Consider the following 20,253-nt stretch of genomic DNA (forward strand, 5'->3'; position numbering starts at 1 on the left):
TCCTGACGATGAACCACACTGGTTGGTTCGAAACGCGTCGACAAAAGTCCGGTTATGTGATTTTGCCGAAGATTATCTTAACAATGTTATGGATCACAGAAGTCTAAATTCCTTGAAGCATATTGTTTATAGAATAAAAAATAGAATTTTTACGTGGGATGATAGAGTAAAAATGATATTACAATTGTGACTAAAACTATTGAACCTACACACACCTTTGGTTTCGTAAATGACTTCCAATGTGCTACATCTATGTATATTGCCTTTTTCACATACAGGATTGCCACTTAGTTGCACTTATTAAAAGCGATGACAGTACATTTTGATATAAATATCACACACGTTTATAAGTTTGCATGGTTTTTAGTAATGGTTGGAATGGCTTCCTATTATACATGTGGCATATAAATAGGCATTGAATTCATTCATTTTATATTCAAATTTATGATGGAAGCATGCAAAATATATTCACATATTAATTTGGCTGGTCGTTATTTAAAAAAAAAAAAACTGGTAAATTAAATTTATGAATGCCATGGCTTTAGGTTTTAGAAAATTATACCATAAATGTAATGCAATGACAGTGACCATAATAGTTTGAATATCACAGTCAGTAGAGATTAAAGTAAAACGATAATTATTAAAAAAAAAATATTAATTTATTTTTATGACTATAAAACATTTTAAATAATTAATATAAATATTTTGATATCAAAAATTATTATTTTGATACTAAAGTGTAAGAGTGAACTCAAAAGGCAGGCTAAAATTGATGTAAGTCCATATCTATTATTTTATAAAGTAATATCAATACCAAACCCAAGCCCTGTTCATATTCAGAGACTAAGCCAGATATATATATATATATATATATTCAAATTCAAAAATCATAATTCATTAAAATTAATTAAATTATACTAAAAAAAATAATCACCCCTTATTTATAACAAAACAGAAATAAAAACACTTTTTCATTATAAACCAATAATGATTACTATTTACATTATCATCTACTTTAAATAATTTGACCTTCCACTTTTTTTTACATAATATAAATTATTTTTCTTAGAACAGTGTCTTTACCATCCATGAAATACAATAGCCATCCCAAGTGGGTACTTCTATTAACATCCGATGTGCGTTGCACTACTTCGATACCAACCTACAATTCTTTTTATATATATCATTTATTGCATTCTTCATTATTTATTATTTATGGAGAGTTTTCTTTGATTCTTCTTTTATATATTTTTATTTGGAGTTGTTTTTAGTGCGATTTTTTGGACTTTCTGGTGTTGAGATGAAATTTTGATTTGTGTTATTTAAACTGGTTTTTTACTATATATATGGATTCAACATCCTCAAAAACCCACTTCCATTATGCAATGATTACCCATCAAGGTTGCCGGATTTTAGAGAAATTAGACCAGAAAAACTTCCAAAAAGTAGCACTAAAAACAAATTGTTTTTATTTCACATAAATTGTTCACTTCTATGATACTCTCATATGCTTCTTGCATACATTTTTCTTTCATATAAATTATTAACTTCTTTGTCTCTACTGTATAAATAAAATGGATTGACATATCGTTATATGGTAAATATGCCTTTAAATAAATATTAGTATTTTTTTTTTGTTATCACATAAATGTATTTGTATATTTATTTTACTATTAAGTACAAAATAAGCACATGTTCTTAACCATTTCACAAGGAAACACATATTCTTAATCATTCTTTACTATCTATGAAATACAATGGCCATACTAAGTAGGAACTTTTAATTAACATAATGCATAGAGATTAAGGTAAGTCTATAAAGGTGTACATAAGGTGTACATACTTTATCTCGCTCTCCCTTTGAACATGTGACTTTTCACAAGGAAGCACAAGTTCTTAAATTATTTTTCTTGAAACAGTCACTCTACTATCAATGAAATACAATGACCATACCAAGTGGGATGTTTCACAAGAAAGCTCGTGTTCTTAATCATTAGGCTCACTCAAGTCAATGAATGTGTACATACTCTATCAACGCGTACATACTTTATCTCCCTTTGGATTTTAACTTGTGACTTTTCACAAGAAAGCACATGTTCCATATAAAAATTATAAATAACAACTACAAATTAAGATGCATTTTACCATGATGTTTTAGAACTTGATATATAAATTTAATTAGTAAACATACAAAAACCTAATACTTAAAATAAACTACCCATTGTGCTTTGGATTGACAATGAATGGGTGCATCGTTAAGGCACTCCTTGCCATAGATCACTTATTCCCTAAAAAAAAATTACTTACAATAAACTCTTTTTTAAATCTAACTTTAGATTTACTAAGTTTGTGAGGAATCAAATCTCTGGAGATGCAAATTTGTAATTACATTTTCACTCAAAAGGAGATTAATATATCCAAAATTAAGATGAAAGAATAACAAATAAAGCAAACAAAATTGCTTTACTGTTTTTTAAATGGTAATAAATCATTTCAAACATTGATTTTTATTTATATATATTAAATGTATTTTAATTAAAATTATAAAATAAATCTGATAATTTTGGATATTGTGATTCTAACAACATTATAGAAACCCTAAGCAGATCTTGCACTTGTGATGGTTTCCCTAGAGGGGATCCTCCCCACCCCCTAATGAGGCTACAACCTTCCAGGTCCCTGTGGCTGCTCTTTCAAAGAAGCTGAGGATAAAAAATGCATGAGTGAAGTTCGTTAAAAAATCGAAATTCATCCCCTCGGTGGCTCTTTCCATTGGGAATATGAAGAACAACCTTGGCCTTCTCTGATCGTGCTCTTGATGGAAAGTTCATGGGGATGTGGTTTCCCCCCGATGTATGGAAGAATGGATTGAGAAGACCTGAAAGTCAATGATGAAGGGTAATATTGGATTGTACACATGTGGAAATGGATTTTTCGCTTTTCTGTTTGAACTCAAGCAAGACAAAAATGCGATCTTCATAAATGGGCCCTATTTTTTGGATTCCAAGGGATGTATCTAAACAAGTGATCTCTAAACTTCAACCCAGATGAAGATATCCTAAATCGATTCCCAATATGGGTTAAGATCACTCAACTTCCACTCTCTTGTTGGAGTGATGATTGCTTAGAGCAATTGGAAATGGAGTCGGAAAATATTTGGATAGAGATGAACCAAAAGGATCTCAATTTGCATGCGTTAAAATCTGTGTTGAAGTAGATCAGGAGACAAGAGTGCCTTCATAAATAAACCTCACTCTGGTGGGTTGGACTCATTGCCAAAGTCTTGCTTATGAGTAGAAGATCCCATTTAAATGTAGATTTTTCCATGTATACAGTCACTTTGCCAAACATTGTAAGAAGGCCCTTGTTAGTAAGGGCATGGATCCACGAGAAGATCAAGAGGGGTAGTGGAAAACTCAAAGGAAAGGAGGAAATAGATGCAGGGCATCAATAACCAAGAATCAAAATACTCAAAATAAAAATGGGATTTCATCATTGACAAATCAAATTGATATTTTGCATAATCAAGCTAAGAACAATTAGGAGGATCCAAACCCTAATTCGAAGAAAGGAGCTTCTAGAGAAGACACTGTAATAATGGAACAAGAAGATGGGGAGATAAATGAAAAAGTGGAAGCTCCAAACCTCATAAAATAATTTAGATCTGCAAGACATGGAGTCGCCCCTATAAAAACCTAAATTGTTCATGTGAATAATAAAGGAAATTCCCCTTTCAAGTCTAATAATGTTGAAGGTGGTCCCTCATCAATGGGGGTAATCGCTCACAACATGGCACAAACCCTAACTTGGGCGGATGAGGGCAACACTCATGAGAGAGAAAGCAACAAGAAAAAGAAAGGAGGTCGTTCAAGAAGACAACTCGAGAAATAGAAGCAGAGCAAAACAAAAATTTGGGAAATCACCCAGTAATCACTTAGATACTCAAGCCAACAATGCACAAAGTTTAATCCAGTGTTATGCAAGTTTGTATTTATATTAGGAGTGTTTTGGAGGATATATAAAAAATGTCAGCCTAAAATAGTAGAATGTAGTCAAAGAATTAGTACTTCAAGCCTTTTTTGGACATTTTTGAACTTGATGATCAAGATCTTGAAACAAAATAGATGTAAAGGGATTTAGCCTTCAAACCAGATTGAATCAATAACAACACACCTCACTGTTTTGCACATATATATATATATATATATATATATATATATATAATAGATAACTTTTTAATTTTAAATTAAAATAAAACATTATAAATTTTATTTAATTAATAAATATTTTTAACTATAAAATTTTATTTAAAAAAATTATCCATCATTTAAAAGTTATCCAAACTCACTCATTTAAATAAATAATTATACAAAATAAAAATGTATTTTACATTAAAAAAAATCAATAATGAAAATTTCGTCAAGATTTTGATAAAATTCTACAGAAATTAGTTATCGCTATAAAACTTGAAAATTTTGGGTGCCCATAATTTTTTTTAAGGTAATATTGAATTTATTTCCACCATAACTAAATCCAGACTTCGAAGAGGTAAAAGTTATAGACGAAGCCCAAAAAAAAAAGAATTTACTTACCTTTTGCCTCACTCCATTTTAAAACAACTTAAAGATTAATACATTACAACAATCTCACAAACATAAATTCAAACACAGATGCAAAATTTTACCATTCACATCATTCAAACCATGGATGCAAATTTTACCATGCACATCATTCAGACATGGATGGAAATTTTACTATGCATGTACATGAATGATGGATGGGCAAAGTGATGCATGACATGGCATAGAAGCCATTAGCTTGCGTGCGATGCAAGGTGGCCCACCACTGGCCAGTGATATAAATTCGCGCGAAAAGAAGTAAAATTAAAATCTGGCCCACTATTGACCTTTTGTTTCCCGCCAAATATGGCCTTACTCTAACTGTCAATGCAGGGTAGGTTAGTAGTTACCGTGAGGCCGTTCAAACAGATTCGGCGCGACAAAGACATTGGGCCGTGATCATTAATCCTTCACCTCTACGTTTTATTAAAATAAACGAACGCTTTTATCATTTATGGTGGGAGACAGAATTTAGTGTGTGTCATTTAGTATTCTCACTCCGCTATTTCTCGTGATACCACTAAATGTACATTCTGCATTGTTTTAAATGTTTAGAAAATAGTGGCAGGGCTTGCTAGATTGAAGGTGTCATAGATTAAATTGTTAAATAGATATAAATTTAATATTTTAAAGTCATTTTCTATTTATATATTCAAATTTATATTTAAATATAAAATAAATAAAAAAGCCTTATTAGTGCAAAAACTTTGTCCTTAACATCATTGTAAACGTAAAAAATTCATAAGAAAGATGATCAGGAAAGCTTTAAGAAAGCTGGCTGGCTTGACCCTTTAATTATAAGTCACTATAATGGCCACTTAATAAGTTTTGGTATATTATCATGTTTATGTTTTTAGATTATTGGAATGAAGTGGGGTTTATATATATATAATTTATGAAATATAAAATATAAAAGTGAAAAAATAATTAAATATATAATATATAGTATATAATAAAATAAATATAATTATTTTTATTAGAAGGTATATTTTTACATACATAAATTTGATGTAGATGAAATTTTCTGGAATATTGTGTTATTATTGGTACGAGTGACCGGTGAATATTTCACTTATCTTAAGGGACATTAAGCTTGATAATTATTTTTATTAAGATGTGATTTGGAATTTAAAGCACAATTACTAAGGTGATTTTTTTTGGTGACATAGTGTTATGTTTCTTAGTCAAAGATGACAAATTTTTTTTATTATGCTATAGGTGTGTTTATTTTGAAATAAAACTTTTGAAATATAAAAGATAAAATTGAAAAAAATAATTAAATAAAGAATATAGAATAAAATAAATATAACTTTGTTTATGAAGATGTAATGTGGAATTTAAAGTGTAGTTTCTTGGTTAAAGATGACAATTTTTTTATTATGCTATAAGTATGTTTATTTTGGAATAAAATTTTTGAAATATAGCAGATAAAATTGAAAAAAATAATTAAATAAAGAATATAAAATAAAATAAATACAATTTTGTTTATGAAGATGTAATGTGGAATTTAAAGTGTAGTTATTAAGGTGAAATTTTGGTTTTTTTTGTCACCGATGACTTTTTTGGGTGAGAGATAAGGATGTGTCTTGGTGAGAGATGAAGTTTTTTTTTTGTTTTAATTACAATGATAGGAATGTTTATTTTGGAATAGAACTTCCACAATTTTATTTAAATGATTCAATAATTATTAAGTTGATGGTAGAGATTTAATCTCCATAGAATATTTATATTAGTATACACAAATCAAAAGTTGGGATTTATCTCAAAAACATAGGTATGTCATTTTTGCCCTTTTAATTAAATTGATTAATTTATAAAAAAAATGTCATATGAACTAGTGTGACATGATGAGAGTTATATTTTTTTAGGTATGTGATATTGATAAGTCATGATATTGTAACAAAACTTGATAAGAGAGTAAAAATCTCCATAATAAAATGAGATAAATCTTCATAATTAAAAATTCTATTCTATGTGTTTTTTTAAAATATATAACTTACATATTATTTTATTATTTGTTAATAATAATAATAGATACTTATGACTATTTACTAATTATTTAATTTATATGATTGATCTAATTATCTTTCAAATATAAAAATAGATTTAACCTAGTTACACTATATTTAAATCATGTAAAATTAATATCTTAAAATTTTAATTTTTCTGATTTATCACCAAGGTTCGGAGCAGAAAAATGTTATTATAAAAAATAAAAATAAACCTAAAATAAAATCGTCATTCCTGCTGATTTAATGAGTGTATTCCGAATTTTACACGTGATAATGTGCATTAATGTTACACTGGTCTGTAGCGCAGTAATGCTTTCTTAAATTAAGCCATAATACGGTTGTTTGTTGCAAATTATGGGTCAAGCAGAGTGGACCACATGTCAATAATCAAATTAATGCACGGCGGGCATTTAATGTTATCACGAGAGACAACCCGCTCAGATAACATTAAATAACTTTCAGTGCATTATGTCCTCCACCATAAATGTGAATTATGAACACGCAGAGGTAAAAAGAGAGTACTTACCACGGTCAAACGTCTTCCTCTCACCCGGTCCCAATATGACGGTTACAAGTGCCACAGGGCACATTACGTGGCTCTAATCATTGACAATTCGATTGAGATGACAGTTGGCCGGAAGCAGACGGTAAAAGTGATGGCACGATTTTTATCATTTGCTTTTGGCGCGAATCTTTACTATTGGTCAGTAGCGGGCTACCTTGCTTGCCGCAGACGCCAACGGATATATGTCATGACCATCCATCATTCATGGGTATGCATGGGATGACTGCACAACAATGCATGCATCGCCTACACGCGTGATTATTTCCGGCACGTGGCGCCCGTATTTGGAGGAGTTCGAGCATGTCCCATGGTCACGTGTCCGAGCAAGGACGTTGTTTTATATGGTTTGTGAGAGAAGATAATCCTAGTCCCGTCTCCCATGAAGGGTGTGGTTATGAAAATCACTCACTATTCTCAAAAGATACCTTATTGCCCTCTTTTGTCTGTCTCATTAATATTTAAGAAAATATTGCAATAAAACTTTTCTCCCATCACTTCATTCACACAATAATAGATATCTGGCAGGAGTGAAAGCCTGCTCCCTTACGGACCACCAGCGGGTTATTACAGGTGGCGTGGTTTTCCTTGATAACGGTGATGAGTCAAACCGACATTCGGGGATAGCAGCCAGAGATGGCTGTCCTCACTGTTGGTTTGACACCTGAGTTTGATAGGTTTTGCCACCTTCGGAAAAAAAAAAATAATAGATAACTGAAAATTGCATGTGAACAAACGTTAAAAATATGATGTTGACAAATATCTAAAATTTTGTAAAATAATAAATATACATAATGAATAATGAAAAGGCTGTATAAGTGATGAATTAAATTCATGGGGTTAATTTTTATGAGAAATGTTAAATATTAATATATTTTTAATTATTTAAGATGTATAATATATTATTAATAATTTATGAGTTGTAAATTAGCTATTAATAATTTATGAGTTGTAAATGAATTGGTTTGTGTGGGGTTTAGTCATTATTAAGTCTTAAATTTATATCTCATAATTAGGGGTTGAGGGTGGGATTTAGATTCAATTGTGAGGGGTCACATTGTTTCATTGGGTATGTAAGCTCTATTGAGTCTCACATAACCTTGGTGACATAATTTTATTGTTAGGCATATTGTTCTCCCATCCAACATGTGAATTGTCTTTGGCATAGGCACAACTTAATAATCATATATATATATATATATATATATATATATATATATATATATATATATATAACAAAATTCCTAAACATGAAAATTATAATCAAGTAATTATAATATGATGTATCACCAATTAGAAATGAATAAGTTAATAATAATTAGCTTACAAACAAAGGAATATACCATTTTTTGTGTAATTCATCACTGAAAGCAGATTTATCTTGAACACCACTCATCATCAATATCATGACTCAAATTGTTGAAAGGACTAGTCTCTATAATATCGCGACATGTTAAAGACTAACAATAGTTATTGGAGCTTTGATCTCCCTCACTTCTTAAGCCATATTAACTTTGTGTTGCAAAATTAAGTGTGGGAGAAGCTTATCAAATATTTTGCATGATAAATCCCAAATCCACCCTTGGAATATTGACCTTCATAGAAAGGGTAATACCGTAGAAGTCCTCAAAAACCAATATTAAAAATTCTTCTATCGTAGTCAAGGTTTCTCTCACTTAAGGAACATTGCTTTACCATCTAGGTGGTTCCTTGAAACTAATTATATTTAGCAAGAAGCTTGCACACTCTAGGTTTAGCAATGGAGCTTGGCGAGCATGTTGAAAATATAAATTTTGATGAATGTTCTAAATCATCACTACTCACAAATAGTTTGTGTGCGCTATTTGAACATTGGAGTCAAATATTAAGATTGTAAATCACCGAAGGGAAGATAAAACTACCTCTAATGAACAGTCATGCATTAATACGATTAGCAAGGAAATCAAATATAACATATTTTGCTAACTAAAGCATGGTAGAATATACAATTTAATAACAATAATAAGGCAATCATGCAAGAAAAAATCTTTATAAAATGGTTATATGAAACCAAATGAACCAATAATATATGGATCAAGGAGAATTTTATTAGTCAAAGTTGCATGCAAATTGCATAGAATTACAAATAAGATTCCCTATGCTTCTTATTTGCAAAGAACATGTAAGGGTTTAACAAAAGGCATTGTTACTAGTCTTATTAGCTTTCAAGGCCCTGGAGACATGATATATTGTAAATTGTAAAAGGAGACTAAACCATTAATATACTAAATTGTATATTTAAGATCCAAAAGTGTAAGTACATGAACCCCATGGAAAGTTTAAGTTGGTTTTTTGTAGAAAATAAGTAAGATACAATGACAACGATTGTGAATCTCGATCTAGTATGTCTTTTTTCCATTACATGGATCCTCTAGGATTTGTCATACACCATTTAAACAAATTCTTGCAAAAATGGTGACATTTATATGTTCCATGATACACCTTTTTTCTTTAGGATTTAGATATTGAATACATTAATATTCATCCATATCTTTGAGATGAATTGTCACAACCCTTTTTGCTATCCCTCTTGTAAATATTGCTATGAATTCTAATTCATGTAAATCATGTGAAAATGTAAACTTTCATTGGCTGAGAGAAGTGGACACAGATTCAAAGGTATAAGGAGGAGGAGTTGCTTGTAAACCCAAGCCTTTGTATTTATTTCACCACCTATATCCCTGATGAATTTATGGCATCGCTGGTGCAAGCATTGAATTTAGGAATGGGCTTCCTGAGTGAAGGATAATCCCATTCAATATTGGTTCTTGTGGAATGCATGTTTATGGTCAACAAGCAAGGAGGAGATGTGAAGTAAATTCCCGATGAGAGATAGAGGGAAACATTATGCAAGAGTACATGGAAGACTATATGAGTGTGCCGGTATGCTTAATGGAGCAACAAGAATGTGAAGAAGCTTGCAAAAGGGAAAACCAACAAACACTAAAGGCAATGAGAACATAGAGCACAAAATTTGCAGTGGACATGAATTTTCGAGGGAGAGATAAACTTTTCTAGCTTGTGTTATGATTTTGGGATAATATTCCCAGTGTTTTACTAAGGCCGGTGTGTGTGCCTAAGAACTGGTTGTCCAATGAAAGTTCAATGGAGTTGAATCATTTTGTACTAGCCTTGGAACCAATAAACCACTAAGTGTTCGACTTAGGGCCAATAAACTACTTATGTGTCCATTTAGTAAGTTAATAATCCATTGAGGTGCTAGTTGAAAGGAACTGATAAACCACTTAGTGCTCATCTTAGAATTGATAAACCACTTATGTGCTCATTCCATAAGCTAATAAATCACTTGACAGGATGAGACACCTAGGTGCTAGTTGAAAGGAATATATAAACCACTAAGTGCTTGCCTTAGGACCGATAATCCACTTATGTGCTTGTTCTGTAAGCCGATAAACCACTTGAGTGGCTAAGACACCCAGGTACTGGCTGGAAGGAACTGATAAACCACTAAGTTCTCACATTAGGGCCAATAAACCACTTATGTGCTCGTTTTGTAAGCCAATAAACGACCTAGATAATGGGCTATCGATTCTTGCAATGCTAGCTTAGAGAAGTCGCTTATAAACCACCTATGTAGTGTATTCATCCTCCTGGAACTCAATTGCATTTCACTAAGCCTTAGGTGAATCCTTGTGATTGATTTTTGATAAGGTAGAGGTCATTATGGTGATTGCTGCTAGAGGAAATTCATAACCACCCAGACAATGAACTCCTCATCTTAATTTTTTTGGTTGACTGGTATCAGTGTAAATACCCTTGACCATTTAACTCCTCAGACTTTAAATCTGACTTGGGGGTGGTCAACTACAAGAATGATTGTAGTGCAATTGGCCTATGGTTGGATGTAGAGTTGAAGTCCCTCCCTTAGTTTTCAGCCATTCAAAGCTATATAGATAAGTGAGTTTAGTTATACTTATGTTGCATTGTGAACAATGGATGATGTTGTTATGTGTTTTAACGTTGCATGTATATTAGCACTATTATGAAGGAATGTGATATTCTTCTCTATCTACAATGAGATTTTTATGTTAATGTTCTCATGGTTGTGAGGGATTGCATATCCTTGTGGTGATTGATACCTTTACCTTAATTTCATGAGCATGTGTAGTTGCTTGACATACTCGGATAATTATTATAGTGTGGTATCCATTACTTACATATTCATGGATTTTTTACTAGTCAAGATTGATATTTATCTTTATGCTACAATGTATGCTTATTAGTGGATGTAGTAGAATTGTCTGTATTCTACTCTATGGCATGATATGTTGTTGTTGAACTTATAATCATTGAATCACATTAGTTATGGCTCAGTTTGTTAATATAAAGTTGATAGCCCTACTACATATATCACAATTATGAATGGTGTTTAGAGTGTTTTGGTTTGAAGGAAGACTTCATTTTGGAATAATTTTGTGTTGCAAGGCCAAACCTGTATTTGGGGTCGTGTAAGCCTCATTAATTTTGTAATGAGACCTTAAGGAATTGCATAAGTCGTAGGAATTTACTCAACTTTGAAATTTTCGACCAATCTCTTAGTTAAACTTACACCTTAATGACTTTACTCAACACTAATTTGTGTTGTGTGGGTCGCGCCAAGCATTATATGTGCCCTTGATGGGAATGGGTGCTATTAACACAGCATGGAAATGGAACATTCTCGTTACTTAATGTACACGTTCATGTCACATCACACCCCTTATGAGTACATGCCTTGATGTAATAAGGCTCTATGGCACAGTGGCGGGATGAGAAAATATCTATCCTGGGGAGCGAAGAATGATTTGGAATGTAATGGAAATTTTTCCTTGGTACCAAACTTATTATAATTTAGAAATGTGAATTAAGACAAAGGGTTTAGCCCTATGGGACCCCAACTTGAGTTGAGGTGGTAGAAGCCACGTAAGCCAGGTAAGGCCTAATGGATAAGTGATGTGGAAAGGTTGTTGATGTAACATGATAATATTGTGACACATGGTAGGAAGAATGGCCCCTTTGTATTGCCAAAGGGTAAGATTTTGAGTGACGTGTGGCATTGCAGGAGGATGCCACATAAGAAGATGATTTCAGCATGTTAGTGAAGAGACGGGTGATGTAGAGTTGGATAATGTGGATGCCAGGTGGCACCACGATTCATGCCATCTCATCTTGGGACCAAGCTCATTGGAGGATCCTTAAGATTTTTCTTTTCATATGGCCATGAAATTGAAAGAAAGTGTAGGCTAACAAAGGGTGATAGATGGGGAATTTCCCCAGTAAATTGACATGAGTGTTCATGTCACATTGCAGACATTTGGAGCAAGACATCCTTAAGGGTGTGTCACGATGGCATGGTGGTGCTATGACATGATATATTCATGGGTGCCATGTTTGACCATGAGTGATGTGGCAGGGGGGCACATGGGCTACACATGGTCTCCACCTGGCAGTGACTTATTGATGTTGCGAGGATTAATTGGAGAATCTTTAAAGGGGGATAAATTTTAATTAGAGAGTTGGATCGTTGTAAAATTTATATCATCGAAAAACTATTGATGAGATAGATGTGATGATTTTATCTAAAGTGAGTTCTACACACTTTGGATGAGAAGGAATTTTGTAACCCCATTTCAATAATGAGACCGCAGAAGCTGGGTTAATTAAAAGTAACATCTCCCATCAGCTTATGAATTCCAAGGGCGTGCGAGGGAGCATTACAGAGTGGTGCTAGAGCTCCCAGGTTCAACACTTGGACTGAATGGACATAAAAGGATAAAATATAGAACTATGTTACAAAGTGTGGCGTTTTCTAGTGATTATTGTTGTGTGCAAATGGGTGCAGGTTGTAGCACTTTGACAAATGGTTGTGTGTTGATTGCATATTGTGTGTTGTATTCATATTAGCGCTAATATCAAGATTGTGGAATGATAGAGATACTATATTATGTTATGCTATTTCTTTTCTAATAGGCATGCTAACTTGAAATTTGGTGTTTTAGATAGCATTACATCAACATGCTTATTGAAAATAAGCCAAGGTGATGGGTAAATGTGTTTAATTATATTTTTTATTGGCTAACAGTTGTGTGTGTGTAACAAAACATATGCAGACACCAATGCACAACAAGAGAATGAAGGGATGACAACATAATGGTGCAGCACAACATTGATAAATTCAAACATTGTTAGGAAGAAGAGTTAGTTGGAAAGAGGAAAGAGGAAGACTCCCTTGACTGGATGAGCGCCCTTGTAATTATAAGAGCTGAGATGATAAATTATAAGTATGAAAATGAAAGGATTTTGATGGCTTAGGAACAAAAGGTACAAGTAAACACAATTATACTACAATTTTTGCTAGATTTTCAAAGGCAGAGGCAACATGATATAGGTGCCAACTACATAGGAAAAGATAAAGGTAGGAAAATTCCATCAGGACTTGTAAGACATGAATTAAGGATTGATGGTGTAGAGGGAAATAGCTCTAAGAAAAGACATAGAAATATATGTGAATACATGGTGAGAGAATAAACTCCACTTAGTACTCCAAAGAGGAGAGCAAACAATCACAAGCAATTATCTAGTGTTACCACTAAGAGACACTATCAACAAAAATGGAAAGGAAAAAATTTGACACCATAGGAGTTTAAGAAGGAAAAACCTCCTACATTCGATGGAGAGGTGAAGAAGGTTGATGAAGTAGAAGCTTGGCTACTATGAATGAAGAAGTATTTCAAGGTACATGACTAATACAAGAATATGAATTCAAGAGTAGCCATTTTTAGCTTAAAAGGAAAAGCAAATATGTAGTGGGAAGACCTGAAGAATATCAAGGAAATTAGAGGGAAGGAGTTTTCCTAGAGGATACTTGAGAGATATTTTTGGGAAAAGTACATATATGAAAGGTACTATGACAATAAGGCCAAGGCATTTTATGATTACAAACTAGGGAAACTGACAACTAATGAATATACAACTAGATTCTTTGAGTTGTTGAGGTATGTACCTTACCTCAAGGATGAGAATGTAAAGATCCATATATATCTTGGTGGGTTTCCATAGGAATTCAAGGACAAAATATAATTTTATGAGCCACAAACTATGGAAGATACCATTTGAGAGATGAAGTATTGCTATGAACAATCCAAGCATAGGACTGAACCCTGAAATGATTATAATGAAAAAGGAAAGCCTAGGTTTAGAGGGAAAGGGAAGAAAACTACAAGACATCAACCAGGTAGGAATGTGAGGTTCACCACTTCTACAAGGGGTGAGCTTTAACAAAATCTCTCTAGACCTACAAGAGAGGAAACAAAAGGGTCCAAGAGAAGACCTATGCAGTGTGGGAAATGTGGGGAAGACCACTGATGGAAGGATTTCCTGAACGATAGAGGAACGACCCAAGGCTGTATAATGTGTAAGGAGCGGAGACAGTGAAATATGTGGTTCAAAGCGTGCCACAAATCTATGTTTCATTGGAAAGTAAGTAGGTCAACTATGAAGCATTGGAAGGTATGGTCAATAATCAAGTTGTTTTAATTTTGATAGACCTAGTTTCTAATTTTAGTTATGTTAGTCCAAGGGTTGCAGATAAGTGTGCCTTGTAGAAGATAACGTGTGAATAGTCATGGTTAGTACAACCAATGTCACATGGTTTGGGTTCGACAATGATTAGTTCCAGTTGAGTTCAATTTTTTTGATGTGGTTTAGATAAGTTTCGCCATTAGGTTCATCTATATAGATTTTCTATATTTATAGATATATTAACTTGAAAATGAAATATAGGATAAAATTGTAATAAATCAACATCAATTAAAAAAATGATGTCATGAACATGGAAACTACAAGGACAGATTACAAGCTTGATTTGTGACATAAGGTTATGAGTATTAATCCACAGACTTGGTTAATGGCCACGAGATTCAATGAGGTTTGCCGAACCTCAAAATATTTTTAAGGTTTGCCAAAATTTGAACCTCAAGGTTGATGTTCGATGAACCTTGTGACATAGAGTACTACTAGCGACGAGGACTAAGATGTGAGTCGAAGACATGGTGAGGTCATACGTAGTGGTGATAAACGACATGTCCACATGTGCAAACTTGAAACTATTTCCATTGGGTTCATTTGACGTGTTAGTTGGCATGGATTGACCATCAAGTCACAAAACCAAAATTGATTGCTATAACAAATCAATAAAAATTCTCAATGAATGAGGGGAAAGAATGATGTTGCAAGGAATAAGGAAACACATAAATGTTTGACAAAAATCAACGCTACAAATGAAGTGGTGTAGCTGGAAGGGGTGTGAGTTGTACGCTATTCAAGTAACCAATGAATCAAAAGCTAATCAAGATAGAATGGAACAACATCCCATATTAAAACAATTCAGTGATATGTTTCATCAGGAAATTCTAGGAATTCCACCAAGAAGAGAAATTGATTTCTCAACTGAATTATTGTTAGGCTCAACACTGGTGTCAAGAGATTTGTATCACATGATCACACTTTAGTTGGTGGAATTAAAATTGCAGCTAAAAGATATGTTATACATATGATACATCAGGCATAGTGTATCACCCTCAGGAGCTCCAATGTTATTTGTAAAGAAAAAGGATGCCACACTAAGACTATGCATTGACTATAGGAAATAGAATAAAGAAACAATCAATAACATGTACGTGTTGCCTATAATTGACAATTTGTTTGAGAAACTGAGAGGAGCCACGATATTCTCAAAGATAGACTTAAGTTATGGGTACCATCAAGTGTGAATTAAGAATGAATACATTGACAAAAAAACCTTTAGAATGAGGTATGGACATTATGAGTTTGTGGTGGTACCGTTTGGACTCATCAATTCTCCACCAACATTTATGTGTTTAATGAATAACATTCTCAATCCATATTTGGACAAGTATGTATTAGTCTTTGTAGATGACATTTTGGTTTACTCTAAAACCAAGTAGAAGCATAAAGATCATTTGATAACAATTTTGGAGTTGCTGAGAGAGCACAAGCTTTATGCAAAGCTTATCAAGTGTGACTTCTTCTAGTCACAAGTTCAATATTTGAGACACATTATCTCCAAAGAAGTAGTGGTGGATCTAGTAACATTAAATCCAACATGGAGTGGCATAGTCCTCATAATGTGGTAGAAGTTAGATCCTTCATGGGATTAGATGGTTATTATAAGGTTCATTTAGAATTTCCCTAGGATTGGAAATCCAATCACAACATTACAGAGAAAAGGAACTAAATTCCAATGGACAACAATGATAATGTGCAGCCAACTTTGAGCAGTGAAAATATATGCTCACACATTCACCAATATCGAGAATAACATACCTAAAAAAATATTTTTTAGTGTGCATAGATGCTAGCAAGGAAAGACTCGGTGGAGTCCTAATACAAGAAGCATAGGTGGTATAATATGGATCGAGAAATTTGAATGAACATCAGTGAAATTATGTCACTCATGACTTGGAGTTAGCAACAATAGTGCATGCATTGAAAATGTGGAGGCATTTCCTTCTTGGAATGAAATTTGTTTTGATGTTAGATCATGGAGGGTTGAGGCACTTATTTGACCAACCCAAGTTGAATGTAATCCATGTAAGGTGGCTAGCCTTGATCCATGAATTTGATTTCTAAATCAAATGTATCAAGGGAAAAGAAACTTAAATGGTGGATGCACTTAGAAGAAGGTTGCAAGTAGCTTAGCTAGCAACCATAAATACTCATGAAGTTGACAGTAAAGAAAATATTAAAGAGGCAAAGCATCAAAATAAACGTTACTAGTAAGTAAAAGGGTGCCTGCATAGGAGCTAGAAGGAGCTTTGAGTAAGAATTTCTCACTCGTAGAGGATGGGCTATTGAAATTCAAAGGCAAGTGGTACATACCTTGTATGGGTGACTTGAAGAATCTCATCTCTAATGAGTTTAACAAAAGACCTTATTCAGGTCATCTTGGTTATCAAAAAATGATAAAATCTATGAAAAATATGTACTATTGGCCAAGGATGAAAAATGATGTTACTAAGTATATTTCCAGGTGGTTGGTCTTCCAAAAGTGAAAATGGAGTGTACACATCCAACAAGATTGTTACATCCAATCCCAATTCCAGAGTGGAAGTGGGAAGTCATTGTAGATTTTACTGTAGATGCACAGCTCATGTAATGTACTAAAACAAAAGACAAGAATCTACTCTACTATTTAAACAACGGAAACCAATAAATAGATGAAAACAATAATTGAAAAGAGGAAGATAATCAAAGACACATAACACAATTGTTCCTATAGGGAAATCCATTACTCAAAACCCCAACTATCTATTACATTAATAAGAAATCTAAGTGATTATATAAAGCTTGTTCTCACAAGAACAATTCCTACACAAGTATGATCAACTCTCTGCCTCATAAGCCTGCATTGACCAACACTTAGCCAATTTATGCTGCCCGCCAAGCCCCTATTTCCTTGCATAATTCTTGTGAGGATCAACCCATATTTAATTTAGAAATCATTCCTCCATAACCATGTAATCCAAACTTGGGTCCTTTTTTGATTGCATGCATGACCTGTACAACTCGCATCATTCTAGAACTAATAGTACATTGTCCCTGCACTCTAGTCTCAACTGGGTCTTTCTCTAAAGTGACATGCATGAGTTTCTCTTGAGTGAATATCCAGTTCGCTGGAGTAGCACTGAGGATGCACCAGTGCACCAACTCATTACTAGGCCTCTACTAGTTCCATAAACAAATAGAACTAGTTTAATTGTCTATAACTTAGTCAAATTTAGTTATTTAATTACACCTCAAATAAACTCATCCCAGACCCCTAAAATTTAGGGAGAACATATACATGTCTACATAAATACTTCCAACTCAAAATTCGTAAGCTAATTAAGTCAATTAAACTTAATTAACTATTTACAAGTTGCTATGAGAATAGAATTTGATTTTAATTCACAGTTTAATTCAAGGACAAATTAAACTGGAATTTATTGTTTCCATTTCTCAACACTCCCACTCAACATGAAAGGGATTATCAACTACCCTGATCCTGTCTCTGTGAAACATGAATTTACATATTGACAATGGATTTGTCAAAATGTCAACATATTTCTCCTCAGTGGGAATGTACTCCAACGACATAATCTACCTCAATACACAATATTGAAGATGATGATATTGGATATCTATATGCTTGGACTGATCATGAAAACTGAATTTTCAGAGAGTTTGATACAACTCTGATTATCACAACAAATCACAATTAGATCCATCTGTTGACCAAACAAACCAACCAAAATCTTCCTCGTCCAGATGGCCTCACATGCTGCTTGACTTGCATCCATGTACTCTTCCTCTACTGAACTAAGTGCAACCGATATTTGTTTCCTGCTGTACCAAGAAACTGCTATTAACCCAATACTGAAGATCTCTCCTGATGTGCTCTTCTTGTTGGATGGATGCCCTACCCAATCTGCATCGATGAAGCCTTGAAGCTTCACTCCCTCTGTCCGTCTGTACCACAATCCATACTGAGTAGTTCCCTTGAGGTATCTCAACACATGCTTTGTCGCTTTCCAATACAACTTGGTAGGCCTAACCATCGCTTGACTAAGTTGGTTAACTACATATCACATATCTGGTCGTGCGTTCAACAAATACATGAGTGAACCCACAAGATGCTTGCAAACAATAGCTTCCACTACTTCCCTTGAAGTAGCATCCCCCTTCCTCTAGTTACCTGCTAGAGGAGTCTCCATGGGTTTGCTTCTCTCCATGTGGAACCTCCTGAGTGTCTCGTTGGCATACATGCCTTGAGACACAAACAATTTCCCATCACCCTGCCATACTTCCATGCCTATAAAGTAATGCATGAACCCCATTTCCTTCATCTCAAACTCTCTTACAAGATCCTCCTTGCAAGACTTGATCAACTGATCACCACCTGTTACTATCAAATCGTCGACATATAAAAAAATGATAAAAAACTTACCTTCCACCACTATGTGGTACAGGTTCGCATCCGCTTCACTCTTGGTGAAGCCCAACCCAGTGAAGTAGCTATCGATCTTGGTGTACCAAGCACAGGGTGCTTGCTTCAGCACATACGATGCTCTCTTGAGCCGACAGACATGCGACTCACGGTCGAAGGACTCAAAACCTTCAAGATGCTCTATGTACACCTCTTCCTCAACTATTCCATTAAGAAAGGTTGTATTTACATCCATACGATCTATCTTCCAACCCATTAGCAGTGATAGTGCCAATATAGATTTGATCGATGAGTACCTTGCAACAGGAGAAAAGGTCTCATCATAGTTAATCCCCTCTACCTGTGAAAAGCCATGGGCCACAAACCTCGGTCTTATGCTTCTCCACACTACCATCTGCAACTTAATTTACCTTGTAAAGCCATCAGGAGCTACCACTTACTTTTTCTCTAGTCTCAAGACCACATCCCAAGCAATGTTACGAACTATGGAGTCATACTCCTCTACCATGGAATCAACTCAAACCGTTTGCTTCACTGCCTCCTCAAAGGAAGATGACTCTATCTCAACAGATTTGCTCATAAGAGCCATGTATCTAGTGTACCTCTTAGGTGACCTCCTCTTCCTGTGCTAAGATGTGAGTGTTCCCACATTCTCCCATGTATCATGCAATAACCTGTTAGCACTCTTGTGTGCTTTCTCCCATCTCTAGAAGACTCTCCGCTCCTGTATCCTTTGCATGTGGATGCTCCACATCAATCTGAAGCTCCTCAACTTGCGGAGCTAAAGTCTCCTCAACTACATGTAGCTGAATCTCCCCCTCAAGGGAAACTCGCATGGCCTTCTCCTCCTCGAATTTGACATCCATGTGAACCATTGTCATCCTATTGGTCAACAAGTACACTCGATAGTTGTGAGGTGTATTAGTGTACCCCACAAATATCCCCAACTCTGCTGTCAGCTCAAGCTTCTTTTGTGCATCTTTGGTCACATGGAAATATACCAGTGACCCATAA

At 34.1% G+C, this 20,253-nt stretch overlaps 1 protein-coding gene across 1 annotated transcript in view; it reads right to left on the minus strand.

Annotated features, from left to right (window-relative positions):
- LOC149178997 (uncharacterized) overlaps positions 1-19,828 on the minus strand; it is a 76,880-nt gene extending 57,052 nt beyond the window's left edge. Inside the window, exon 1 of the mRNA XM_089422318.1 lies at positions 19,763-19,828. Coding sequence (XP_089278444.1) covers positions 19,763-19,828 — 66 coding nt within the window. The remainder of the gene's footprint in view (positions 1-19,762) is intronic.
- Between the last annotated feature and the right edge of the window lie 425 nt (positions 19,829-20,253).

Source organism: Pinus tabuliformis, chromosome 4_1 (assembly GCF_031772625.1).
Source record: "Pinus tabuliformis cultivar Carrire ecotype Pingquan chromosome 4_1, CPIR1, whole genome shotgun sequence".
Classification (NCBI taxonomy): domain Eukaryota; kingdom Viridiplantae; phylum Streptophyta; class Pinopsida; order Pinales; family Pinaceae; genus Pinus; species Pinus tabuliformis.